Source organism: Tarenaya hassleriana, unplaced genomic scaffold (assembly GCF_000463585.1).
Source record: "Tarenaya hassleriana unplaced genomic scaffold, ASM46358v1 Cleome22, whole genome shotgun sequence".
Taxonomy (NCBI): domain Eukaryota; kingdom Viridiplantae; phylum Streptophyta; class Magnoliopsida; order Brassicales; family Cleomaceae; genus Tarenaya; species Tarenaya hassleriana.
This window is the reverse complement of record NW_010965541.1, coordinates 439,133-453,531: the sequence shown is the minus strand read 5'-3', so window position 1 is coordinate 453,531 and position 14,399 is coordinate 439,133. Positions and strand designations below refer to the sequence as shown.

At 31.0% G+C, this 14,399-nt stretch overlaps 1 protein-coding gene and 1 long non-coding RNA gene across 4 annotated transcripts; one reads left to right on the top strand and one right to left on the bottom strand.

Moving 5' to 3' along the window:
* Positions 1 to 5,366: 5,366 nt before the first annotated feature.
* Positions 5,367 to 9,618, top strand: LOC104814818. 2 transcript variants are annotated; one of them, XR_771986.2, is made up of 3 exons: positions 5,367 to 5,454; positions 6,003 to 6,277; positions 9,461 to 9,618. It is a non-coding gene; the product is annotated as an uncharacterized LOC104814818 (long non-coding RNA). The 2 variants fall into 2 exon arrangements; XR_771985.2 differs by lacking the exon at positions 9,461 to 9,618 and having other exon boundaries at positions 6,003 to 6,454.
* Positions 9,619 to 10,743: 1,125 nt separating this feature from the next.
* On the bottom strand, positions 10,744 to 13,693 carry LOC104814816 (probable glucuronoxylan glucuronosyltransferase F8H). Of its 2 annotated transcripts, none has more exons than XM_010543007.2 (4): positions 12,874 to 13,693; positions 12,154 to 12,521; positions 11,569 to 11,819; positions 10,744 to 11,494 (listed from the first exon to the last, which is right to left on the bottom strand). In XM_010543007.2, exons 1-4 carry the CDS (start codon positions 13,169 to 13,171, stop codon positions 11,008 to 11,010), a joined length of 1,404 nt encoding a protein of 467 aa, XP_010541309.1. In that variant the 5' UTR covers positions 13,172 to 13,693; the 3' UTR covers positions 10,744 to 11,007. The 2 variants fall into 2 exon arrangements, with proteins under 2 accessions (XP_010541309.1, XP_010541310.1); XM_010543008.2 differs by having other exon boundaries at positions 10,744 to 11,473; positions 12,874 to 13,691.
* Positions 13,694 to 14,399: the final 706 nt, after the last annotated feature.

Below are 14,399 nucleotides of genomic sequence, written 5' to 3'. Positions count from 1 at the left end.
GACGATGGCTCAATCACCGGCACTTCTATGAAGGCTCTCGAACTCAAGCCAAAGTCGAAACAAGGGTAAAATATAGATAATATTCGGACAAACCGAAAAAAAAACTCGGACACACCGAAGCTCGTCGTCGGACACACCAACGGAAAGATAGTTTGGAGAAAATTCTCAACAAACAAAGTCTCAAGCATAAGCTCGAATTTCATTCACCAAATCTGAGTTTTACATATGAAAAACACATATAAATAGTAGAAACTTCAACAACTCTTTTGTGATTAAATGCTAAACATGCAAGAGGGGTGGGAGCCTATGCATTTAATAAGGTAGGTGAGAAGAATATAGCTGTTGGAAAAGTTGCTTGCACTCCAAGAAGCTTCCCTTTTGTGTCTTGACTATTCTTGGCCGAAATTAAGGTTTGAGATGGAGAAGAGTTGAGTCTTGGCTGGTCCGATGAAGGTAAGCTTGCATTCTTCGACTCAAGGTTCGTTTTAAGGCATGAGACGAACATGTTTGACGTGTTGTCGAAGAGTACGTGCTTTGGCTCGAGTTAACGGTAGTTCGGGCCGAGAATAGAAGTGTGCATGCTTCGGATTTTGTACAGCCATTCGTGACTCATCTCGAATGATGATCTCCTTGTGTTCGGGTGGGACGTCATCTCCATGCGTTCTTTTATCTCCAAGACATAGTTTGATACATCGCTCGGGATTCTGAGGTCCTCATCAACATACATACATATATACATATATTTGATGGACTGCAATGATGCCCCCAAGATGTTACAAGATTAGTGTCCCACATATATACATTATGCATATCTGACACATTAGCTGGCTTCTACACACACTTGCTGTATTTCACCTTTACCTATGCTTACATTTTCACCGGTTTTTAAAAAATTTCAAAATTTCTTTTATTGGGAAGTATGACAAACATGAACAACCTCAGCCAAAATCTAGCTATTTACCAAAATAATTATAAAATCTCATTTAATATTATATTGTTCCAGATTTACCATTTATGAGCATTCCTCCTCACACATCTATTGGACATCTCAATCTGTAACTGAACTACTCGTCAAATTAGCGTCAACCCACAACTATTTGTCACAGTCTATATCGTCGTTGACTAGTTGTTCGTCTACATAGAAGGGTGCATTTTTTTTTTGAAAATAAATAAAAAACAGAACTATAATCGTAGTAAAATCTTATTTGATAAGTCATTGAAGTAAAAAATAATATTAACTTGGAGACAGTAAAAATATAAAGAACGTTACTTTTAAAAATAGAAAAATATAATATCAAGTTGAGATTTAATATTAGTCATAAGCTTACTTCTAATCTGCAAGATCTAATCATATTTATTTGTACTAACTAGAAGAAAACCTGCGCGATGCGCGGATGATTTTTTATATATATTGATTATTGTTTTTAGAAATTTTATTAATATAAATGTTATAAAAAATGATATAAATTTTGTAGTTAATATAGACATAATATATTAATAAAATTAAATTATTATAAAATTAGTATTATTCATTATATAGTAAAAATAGATGTATTTAGTCTTATGTCAATGATTTGTTCTTGGGTCTTCAATATTTTTGTGGGTCTCTACAAAAAAAGTTTTTTGACATAAATTACTAATAAAAATGACATTCTTAAAGATTGTAGTTACGGTTTGTTTTCAATTGATTAAATTTATATACCTTATCTCAAACTTTTGATAATATTTAGTTATACATCTATAATATAAAACATTTATTGTTTATTATATTTTTGTAAATTTTGTTGATATGAATATATTATAAATTGATATAGAAAAAATATATCAGTAAAATTAATTATTATAAAATCAACATTACATTATTTGTATAAAGAAGTAAAATAGTGAATGAATATGAGTGTCATTGTATAAATGTTGTATAAATTTGATGTTAATGATTTTACCTAGTTGTCCTCAGTATTGAAAACATTTGACAAATATATAGTTCGAGAATATAAAAGATAAATTTTGTTAGAAATAATTATTGATATAAAGTTTAATCATAATATTAAATCATTATATACATAAAAAATAGAAGAAATGAAAGAATATAGATATTATTGTATTATTATATATATATATATTTAATGAAAAAATATAAATGATTAAATTTATCTCCTAGACTGCAACATTAAGAGAAAAGAGAAAACAACCTTATCAATGGTCTATATTTGCGCCCACGCCTTCACCACATTGATGGCTCCTCTCACTTCCAAATCCAATATCTCATCTTCCTACTAAAATCTCTCAAATCCAAAAGTCATAACCGAATAGAACATTAAACAGAAAATATCATAATGCATATAAAATAAAGAGGATCAAATCTAAGAACAGTTTATCACGAATATGTATTTTTCCGACAATTTTCAATTTCATATTTTAGTATTTTACTAACTATTCATTTGTATATTAATAAATAAACCTATATATACACTTAAATACATACATAGTACATACATATATAGTTTATTTTAATCGTCTAGAATAAAAGTTATTAATATAATATTATATAATCTGAATGTTAGTCACAATCATGTATCATTTATTCACCAAGTTATAAAAACTCTATAATTTGTTATTAAAATTATGTCTTGACAAACACATATATACATATACATAATACACGGTACGCACGTTAAAATTATCGATCAAAGATATAGATATAATCTAACATAGTATTCATGCATGTAAAATATAAATGATAAGGGGATAAAAAGCATAGTGGTAATCTAACATAGTACTCTTGTAATTTAGGATTTTGTCTTCATTACCGTTGACTCACGCTATAATGGTAATGTAATCCAGTACACATGTGTTCATAAAAAGCAGAAAGGTCATTATTATTCTTGATCAATAATCTCATATTTCTTGGATCATCTATTTCTTTCTCTGTTTTTTTAACTTGAGATTTTTTTTAAATTCTGTGACACTAATAAGACAATAATATAACAATTTGGAATTCATTAAAAAAGTAGAAAATACTAATTGATAATCAATACTTTTGGCTTTTCTTTTTAATGAATAACAAACCATCACGCGAAAGCTTTGATGAGATCTGCGATGTACATAAAATTAAATTATAACCCATTATTTGTTTGATGTAAAAAATATATCAATAAAATTAACTTTTTGTGAAATTATCAATTGTGTGTATAATAATCATATAATAATATATTAGGTTTAATTTAATTTATATATATATATATATATATATATATATATATATATATTTTTATATATATATATATATATATATATATATATATATATATAATTTTTTATATACATATAATATCATAATAATACCATCTTTTACAGAAGAAATGACGACATGTTAATTGAGGAGAATCTACCATATGTTCTTCTTAATTCTGTCAATTTTCATACGTACATGTTTTTTTTTTTTTTGATAATCTGGAAGTTCACCGAACATCTGGCCCGACTACATCTTCCAGAGAATCGGAGAAGTCCATATGAATGCCTCTCCCCCACGCTTGGGTTTGAACCCAGGGTGAGAGCATGCCTTGCATGTTCTCTCACCACTAGGCCACCCAAACTTCGATCACATGTACATGTTTTCTTGTTTCTTTTTCTTCTTTTTCCTCTATAGTTGAGGTTGGGTTCGCCTTTTTGAATGAGTTCCTCCTTTTGCTCTTGTTAATTTGCATATTTCCTATAGAATAATATGTACAATTAACAGAGTTAGTTTACCAAGATGATGAATGTAAATTCAAAGACAGAAAAACAAACAGAATACAAATGATAAAAGCCTTTTTTCCTGCAACAACATTGACCAAAAAGAGAGAGAGAGAGATTCGTACTTGTTTTGGAAACTCCCGCTACGAAAGAAGATATGAGCAAAACCTTAATCATCGGACACATGCAACTGCCCTCTTGTCCATTACGTAGATCATATATTCCATCAACGCCTTATCTGCGGCTTATGGTTTTTCGCTCACCTTATTTCGCCCTAAACCCACTTCTTTTCAACTATTCCGGAAACCCGTAACCCTCCTTCGGCGTCAAAACATTCCTCCCCGCTCTTTTGTACTTGTCTATCTTCATGTTGTACTTCGCGACCAATCTCATCCTCCTATTTCCCTTCGTCGATTCGATTTATCTCAAGCGTTTGTGGTTTTGGATTACACCATTCACCTATTCAAATATATAATAAAATCACGTTACCATTCTCAATTATTATACGTTATCATTCTCAATTAATTGCCTTAATTATCTTAAAGTAATAATTTTACCACTCACCTGTTGGAAATTGGAATACATAATAAAATTACGTTACCATTTCCAATTAAATAGTCTTAAAGTCATAATTGTAGCATTCACCCAATTAAATAGCGTGTGTCATAATAAATTTTGTTCCACTCTTTTACTATTGATTTCATGTTTTATTACAAGTATTATTGTAGATTTTTAAATAACCAAAATCTATCTATATATATTAATAAAGAAGTTTAAAGTGATTTGGTGAGGACACCTCATCATCCTACATGGAAGTTTTCTAGATTTTGATTGGCTTATTAAAATTTCCATTAGTTATATACACCTCATCATCCTACATGGAAGTTTCCTAGATTTTGATTGGCTTATTAAAATCTCCATTACTTATATAAACATTTAATTACATTAGTCTTATTTTTTACATATAACAAAGGTTTTTAAAAAAGTTTATTTTTGATATAATCGGTAAATGATATTCTAATTATAAAAATAAAAGTATCATATTTATTATATAAATGATCCTACATGTATTTTACATAGAAAAAAAAAGTTGTTCACAAAATAATTAAAAATATATCTTCAAAAAGTTTTTATTTGATATAATCCATAAACGGCGTTTTTAAAATTTTGATTCTACGTTCTTTTTAAATTTTGGATTGGCTTATAAAAATTCCATCCAATAAACATTCAATTACATTAATATTAATTTTGACACAAAAAAAAGAAAAAAGTAACCACAAAGATATGTAAAAAAATGTTTTTATTTTATATAATCAACAAACTGTGGGGTATTTTAAAAAAACAAAAAGATGATATTTATTACATAAATACGATACACATGCGTAGAAAAATTACATGTCTTTAATCCAGTCACTATTATTTTGCACCGCATTTATAACCATTACATGTAATTAATATTTAGTGGGGTAAACAAAAAAATAAAAACGCCACTCGCTTTGACTTTTCCCATTGAAATGTACGTTATACGACTGGTACAATTATGTAAGACAATTAAATTGATATGTTAATGAATGTATAGTACAGTGGTTGATGATATATGCCCATTCGTTTCTCCTCACTCCAAAACCATTATCGATTCAACGTGCACACCAAATCTTTTTGTCTCCCAAAACTATTTTTGTCCTCTTATCTTCTTCGTTGGTGGAGCTTTTCAAACAGGTACGGATCCCTCTATTGTTCTTCTTTTCTCACTGTTTATGCAGTGAAATGAAGTTTCTGCCATTTGGATTTCGTTTATTTTGTAGAATATAGACATTGTTTTTTCTCTCTTCAATTTTTGGATTACTACATTTATCATCTTCTGTAAACTAACTCTACCGCATATATTCTCCTCTAATATAGCATTCTCCGTGAATACAGAAAGACAACAGGAAAACAAACAAGTTAACAAATAAAGGATTTCTTGGTTTCCCTGTCAATTGTATCAAACTATCAATTCGATATGTCCACTATAATGCTAATGCAAGTTAGAGAATCACCATCAGAAGTTTTCCTTTTTTCCATCATGATTCGATTTATCTAGCTTTCAGTTTTCAGAGATGAAAAATAGATATGTTCAAGATGCGCAATCGGTAAATCTTTACTTGCGAAAGTTTTCAATTTAACCATTGGACACAAAACCCATGTGATCAAATCATATAACAAACTCAATGGCTCAAATTGGTTTTGGCACAAAGTTCAATTGATCATTATCTTTTTTTATACAGATCGAGAGCTCTTGAAACATAGAAATGGTGTACTACAATATCCCGTCAAGGCAGAGCTCGAGCAACAACAAGAGCAAAAGGAACTCATTCATAAGGCAACTCCAACAATAGCTATGGAAGAAGAAGAAGAAGAAGAAGAAGAAACAAATTATATTATGGGTCGAGCAAAGTAGATTCTCAGACGAAACCGATTCTGGCTCTTGCAGAGATTTTGGAGCTCACAAAGAAATATTTTCTCCGAATTTATTCGAGTTTTGGTACAACGGAACGACAAGGTTATTCCTTTGTTCTTTTTTGAATGTGTTGCTTTGATATTTTCTGGTGATCGAAACACATTTATGTGGTTTTCTAACTTAATTTACCTGTTTATATTGTACGTAAGCTTCATATACCCATATACGCACACTGTGTTTGGAACACCAGAAATCTCAAAGTATTGCTTTTCTTTTGCATCTTTGAGATTTATGTGAACAACCATATATCTCAATTTCAAAAAGTGATTTGCTTCAAAATTTATATATATATATATATATATATGAAAAATAAATTTTATGTATATATAAATATATGTGGACAGTCGGAAGAATATATATATATATGTCCAATAAATTTTACCAAAGAAAAAATATAAATGACTGATAATATATATACACATATATCCAAATTATATATATACACATAAATTTTGTATGTTAGCGACAATATATATATATATATATATATAATTAATTATTTATGGATGATTATCTTTATATCCCGAAATTGATAAAAATCAATATGTATGTATGTATGCATGCATGTATGTATATATGTATGTATGTATATATGTATATATGTATGTATGTATGTATGTATGTGTGTCTTTGTGTGTGTGTGGTTGTATGTATATATTTTTTATCATTCATATTTTATATTTGATTTTTAATTTGTGTGTGTATGTATAGATATATGTGGGTGTATATACATATATTATTAAACTATCACTAATTTTTGCTCATGAAAAATAGGTTTTAAAAAAACATGTGACACATTTAATAAAAATTATGTAAGCGTATGTATATATGTATGAATATATATATGTGTTGTTTTTTAATCGTTTATATTTTATATTTGATTTTTAATCTCTCTATATATATGTATGTACTATGTATGTATGTACATATATATATGTATATATATGTACGTATGTATATGTGTGTATTTTTTTAATTCATTTATATTTTATATCTGATTTGAAATTTATGTATGTATATATGTATATATCTTATTAAATTATCACTAATTTTTACTCATGAAAAATAGGTTTTAAAAAAATAGGTGATATGATTTAATAAAAAATATGTAAACCTATGCATATATGTGTTTATATTTGTATATAGATATATATATATATATGTATATATTTTTTATATTTTATGTATATATATGTATATTTATGTACATGTATATGTGATATTATATATGAATGTATATATATATATGCATATGTATATATATCTGTATATAATGATGTATTTGTGTGTATATATATGTTTATATGTATATATATATATGTACATATGTATTTGTGTATATATGTATATCTATGTGTATATATGTGTATATATGAATGTATTTGTATATGTGTTTGTATGCACATTTATATGGATGTGTATGTATGTATATATACATACATATATATAGATCTATTTGCGTATGTATATGCACATGTATATAGTTATGTATATGTATATATTTAAAATAATTTTTACTTTCAAAGCCATGTGCATGGAACCTTGGTTTCCATGGAGTTTTCTTTTCATGTTACAATTTTTTGGAAGTTTGGATTTTCATTCGCCTATACATTCACTCACCCACATATGTACTTATGTATGTGTATATGTATATGTATGTGCATGTAAGTATATAACATATAATATTAGTCACACGTACGGTGGAAAACAAGTTACATACCAAGAAAGACGAAATCATTGGGATATGAAAAATAGGTGATATGATTTAATAAAAAATATGTAAACCTATGCATATATGTGTTTATATTTGTATATAGATATATATGTATATATTTTTTATATTTTATGTATATATATGTATATTTTGTGTATATGTATATGTGATATTATATATGAATGTATTTGTATATATATGCATATGTATATATATCTGTATATAATGATGTATTTGTGTGTATATATATGTTTATATGTATATATATATATGTACATATGTATTTGTGTATATATGTATATCTATGTGTATATATGTGTATATATGAATGTATTTGTATATGTGTTTGTATGCACATTTATATGGATGTGTATGTATGTATATATACATGCATATATATAGATCTATTTGCGTATGTATGTGCACATGTATATAGTTATGTATATGTATATATTTAAAATAATTTTTACTTTCAAAGCCATGTGCATGGAACCTTGGTTTCCATGGAGTTATCTTCTTTTCATGTTACAATTTTTTGGAAGTTTGGATTTTCATTCGCCTATACATTCACTCACCCACATATGTACTTATGTATGTGTATATGTATATGTATGTGCATGTAAGTATATAACATATAATATTAGTCACACGTACGGTGGAAAACAAGTTACATACCAAGAAAGACGAAATCATTGGGATATGAAAACGAATCATTCATTCACCAACTTCACTAATGTAGAAAAATGTTTAAAACTTATACAATTCATTATGATGACAATGTGTATTTTATATATACTATTCACTGTTTCCTACAAACGGCGGTGACCACTATATATGTAAAACATTTTTGTTGATACTAAAAATGTTTAAAACTTAAATGAATGGTATAATATAAAAAACAATTTTTTTTAAATAAATTTGGAGTTAAAAGATCAATGCTGATCATTAGTACAAATGATCAATGTTGAAAAAATAGGTCTTTTAATTTAATGTTAAATATTATTTTAAACTATAAATTTATTTTAAAAAATTGTTTTTTAAATATAGAGTCCACCTCATTTTGGAGAGTGTTATAAAAAATATTTATTAACTGAAATAAACAACCTGCTAAAATATTTGTTATCTTAATTTTTATTAAATACTATTATTAAATTATAAATATAATAATTTTTTTTAAAAAAAAAGGGTCCAACATACTTGTATGGCCTGTGCAAATGCTCCAATTGAACTTGCTCTATACATCTTACAACAGTTTTGGTGATATTTATATTTAAATCTTTTATGCTAGCAGAATTTAGTATCTCATAATCATTGTTCTATATTTTTTTATTTCCATGGATTACTTATACGTTATGTTAATTTTTTTGTCTCTTTATGCGAGAACTAGGGTATCCTCAATTTTACTATGAGTAAAAGTTCTACATGTTTTTCCTAGGAGGAAGTAAGTTCTATCCCAATACGAATATTCAGTTTTATAAACGAATGATTTTTTTTTTTGGTTGTCCGCCCAGTATCCGGAGCTTCACTCCGACTAATCCGGACCTGACTCCGGTCGCGCACCTGGTTATGGTGGGTGAGTCTTCCAACAGAAGTGTCTGCATATGTCAAGTCTCGAACACGAGCCATGCTTAAGCGAATCCAAGTCGCTTACCACTTAGACCAATCGTTGTTGGTAAATGATTTTCTTTAATTGATTGTTTATATATACAAATATTATTTTACCATAAAATACATGAAGTTTGCAAATTCTACAAAATATATAAACTTTTTAAAATTTACTGTAAATCTATATTTGCTATAGCAACTTTAATTATTTAATATATTCAATAACATGTCATTGCTCTATTGAAAAAAAAATCATTTCATCATTACTATGTGAAAAATATTCCAATTAAAAACTAAACATAAATAAATAAATAAATATATATATATATATAAAACTGAGGTCATGGTATGTATATATATATATATAAACTAAACATAAAAAATCATTTCATCATTACCATATGCATATATATATATATATTATATTTTATATATTTTTATTATTTATTAATATATTCATATGTATTATATTTTTATTTTTTTAAACTTAAATTAATCATTAAATTACAAATACGTAAATTTAACTATTTTTAAAGCAAACGATAACTATAATATTTTATCATATTATTTTTAATATTACCATAGAACTATTTTTTTTAAATGAATCATTAATATCGATCTCATACACAGTTTATACAATGCTATTAAAGAAAGAAAAACATCTGAAACTATGAAAGAAAGAAAAATTGTAGTTTTAACAACTATGTAAGAAAGAGAAATTGATAGAGAATTTGAACACGCTCAGTTGATAGAGAAATTGTAGTTTTATCAACTATGAAAGAACGAAAAGCATTTGAAACTATTTGACTATTTGAATGAAAAAAATAGTGTACGATGCAGTTATAGATTCTACTGTATAGAACATATGTTGAACGAGATTTTTTTTTTAAAAGAACAATAATTTCAAAGCTACGATAGTGCAAATGATCATATTCTCTGTGATATCATCATGTATTGAACATTGGTTTTATTCAGTGACAGAATAACTCACTTAAAATTCAAAATCTCATTAAACGTCTATAATACTTCGACACGCAATACTTCTATATATTCAATTAATAATTTATATCATTTTTTAACAATATTCATATTAGTACATTTTATAAAAAATAATTAATATATATTTTAAATGTATAACCCGTGCATCGCGCGGATCTCTCCTAGTTTTTTTAAAAAATTACCATATGAATGATGACATTGAGATAAGGTGGTTTCACCACAATCTTTCGGACACAATTATTTATATATATAGATTTCTAATAATAAAAGAATTGCTTCCCTACATTTTCAGAAAATTACTTTACGCTGGTCAACGCGGACATCGCTCGTGGATCCAATCACAGAACGACAGCTCAGCAGAAACACGTGTTCAATCCATGTTCCCCCTATGAAAATCTTCCACCATATATGCCAGCCTGGCATCCATTCCGGATAATTTCCACGTGTCTTCCCATCATTGGCTAATAACCATAGACCTACGATACGACCGATCGATCTTCTTCGACAGCGCCAAGAGAATCTGCCACGTGGCATCTCCTTCCATCATGGGAACATTGTACAAGAGGGCCCGCTTCACTGCCGGATCATTGAGATTCCTCTCAATGACGGACAAATTGGAAACCGCAACGTGTCCCAACACTTTACCGAGCTTCGCCACGTCTTTCTCCTCCACCGTGAGAGAGATCTCCGGCCACCGTACTGCCTCCGGGAACGGCAGTCTAATACCGTCGGCGATTACGACGGGGACGCAGCCCAACGCGACGGATTCTACAAGCCGAGGGCTCCACGGGGCCCACCCGAGAGGACAGAGGCAAAACACCGACCGCACGATCTCCGACTGATAGCCCGCGAAACGGCGTCGTTGGATGTAGAAGCGGCGGTTGCCGGCGAAATTCTTCAGAATCGCCGTTCTCACTCCCCTGGAACCGCCGCAGATGGCACTTCGGTAAATAAATGGGAACCGTTACAGACAACAAAAACTTATGAACATGTATGTATGAATGAATGTACACACTTGCTGTAGAAGCTACCGCTGATGTTCTTGGGGTTGACCTCCATTTTCCCCCGGAAAAACGCCCAGATGTCTCTCCGGCCATTCGCCGGAGCTTTATCGAGTGTTATCCGTACACTTTCCGGCGAGACGTACGGAGGGATCACCACATGTTCTACGTCTTGACATGGATGCTTGTAAGTGACCCCAAATGTCTGTAAAATTATGGACTTCTTCATAAACTCTGGAATCCCATCTTCAATCGCCTTTTCCTCCTTCATAAGAACACCCAAAAAAATGCAAAGAAAAAACATACATCGTTACATTCTTAGTGCAAAATCATAATATACCAAACCGAATAAAACCGAACCAAAATGTGTTTCGGTTTAATTCAACAACGCTTTCATTAGTTCAAATTCAACCGAAATAGCCGAAATTTCCTACAAAAACTTATAAAGTTTCTCACTAAAAATCCAGAACGTTAAAAAAAACAAAACCAAATGAATCCTAATTGACTGTTTTCGGTTATTTTAGAACAATTATCTGGAAACCGAACTGAACCGAACCAAAAACTGAAATGCCCATCCGGAGGGTGAAGAGGGGACTGACCATGGCGTGGAAGCAAGCGCCGAAGTCGTGGGACGCAACGAAGATGTGGTCGGAGCCATGGGTCCGGTTCCAGAACGGGAACCGGGTCGAGACGTAGTCGACGGCGGAGGCGAGGAGGGAGCGGGCGTGACCGAGCGAAGGGAAGCCATTGGAGGTGGTGAAGTTGCAGGAGACGTAGACTGGGATGAAGAAGAAGTCGGCGTCGTACGGATCTGTCGTACGGACAGCGGCGGCGGAGAGGAGGGCTCTGTGGACGGCGACCTCCGCCGCGAAGAGGTGGGTGGCGCAGCGGTCGGAGGACGCGACCCAGTCGGAGTTGTACTTCGCCGGCAAGTCGTAGATGTATATCCTCATGCCTTTGAATATACCTTCGAAATTGGTAAAAGGAAAAAAAAACTAGATAAAAATGTGAATATAACCTGAAAAATAAAATTGGAGAAGATTAAAAGAGGTAACACATGAATCAAAATACTGAATTTAGTTCATTAGTACCCAAAAGAACACATGAAAGATATGCATTAGCAATTAATCCACAAATGAAGCCACTCATTTGGAGAAAGGCGGCATTTAATTCACAGAAGAAATCACGAAAAAGACCAATCTTTGTCCTCAGGATCTTGAAAATAATGTGAAAACGAGGAAGAAAAATCAGAGGGGACAAAAGATGGAGGAGGAGAGATCTGGTCCGTCTGACCATCCGAACAGAACATCAGTCTCTACCTGGTCTCACCATTGAGGTGATGTTAACGGCGGAAGATTCAATCAGGGCACGAGATGCGAGTGACGAAGATGATTTATGGCTAGCCGAAAGATGGGTTCTGAGAACAGAGCTCGACGAAGACGACAACGACGGCCTGTCTTCGACAAAGTACGAGGTGAAGAAATACAGAGAGAGGAAGAGACAGAGGACCCATTTGCAATAATTTCTGAAGAAGAATAAGAAGACAACGGCGAAGCTCTTCTCCTCCTCTGCTGTTCTTCCTCTGTGATTCAGCTGCATTCTCACTATAAACCCCATTTCCCCCTTGTTCCTGCGCGCTCTCTTTATCCCTTCATTTAAAACAATATGACAAAACCCACCAACAAAACGAACAATTTCCTCAGAAACAACGCTTATTTTTCGTGTTGGTTTAAGCCTTTCCACTGTAATGGAGCTTTCTCTTCCTGGGTTTTTCTGGTTCTGGTGAGAGACGATGATGATGAAGAAGTGGAGATGAAGGGACAGAGACCGGAGAAATGCGGAGAAAGAGCCGTTGGGTCTTCACTGATATTTGATATGAAAAATTGCAGCGAAAAAATTTCTCGGAAAATCTAAACTTTTGGATATACAAAATTCGATGCCCTTCTCATCATTCTCTCGTGGGTTCGTCGGAATCCGGCGAGTTGATCCAGAAAAAAAATAAAAAAAGAAGTTTTTTTTTTCGAAAACAACAAAAAGGGTTGCAGAGCTACACAGAGAAAGAGAGAGATATCACATGGCGATGGAGCAGACGGGAGCTCGGCGACAGTCTCGGTTTGTACGCTGGTCACAAAGTATTTTTCCCTTCATTAATAAATGACCGTAATATCCCTAATGCCATTTCGGCAATAAAAATTAAAATATAATATTATTAATTAGGAAATTATACAGAGTCAGCAAAGAATGACAAAAACACCCTTGCTCGTCTTCCTCTTTCTAGCAAGTGCTTAATTTGGTAAAAACCAGCGTTTAATTGGATAACGCAGGAAGAGATGGTTGGATTCTGCTTATCATTAACAAATAATAACATATACTTCCCAAATGTGGGTTTTATACAAAAGGATGGATGCCAAATGCTCCTTCACCGTTGGATCTAAATGGACGGTGGAGATGCACTGATTAGCAGACTTTGTTCCCAACGAAGATTCTTTTCAAATTTTTATTTTATTTTATTTTAAAGATCGGCCGTCGATTGTTCATTTGACACGACCGATTCCTAGAATCTAGACCGAGACATTGGTAGCCAGAAATCGTAAATGACATCTAATCGTTTACCCTCTTTACCATTTAAGTTAAATATTTCTATAAGAAATTATATAGTTATATAAATGTTAAAACCTTATATGTCATACAAAATATTTTTAATTATTCGAAACGTATGAATATATAAGATTTTATATTTATTTTTTTTATAAACGCCGCGATGAGAATTCCATGATAATATACATAGTTCATGAATTATGAAAAATACAATAGTGAGGGAAAAAGTGAAATTGAAAAAAGGGGG

Coding starts and splice junctions, on each gene's coding strand:
- LOC104814816 (XM_010543007.2), bottom strand. CDS start 13,171: ATGGGGTTTATAGTGAGAATGCAGCTGAATCACAGAGGAAGAACAGCA. Junction 12,522..12,873: donor CACCTCAATGGTGAGACCAG/GTAGAGACTGAT, acceptor CCAATTTCGAAG/GTATATTCAAAGGCATGAGG. Junction 11,820..12,153: donor GCGCTTGCTTCCACGCCATG/GTCAGTCCCCTC, acceptor GTTCTTATGAAG/GAGGAAAAGGCGATTGAAGA.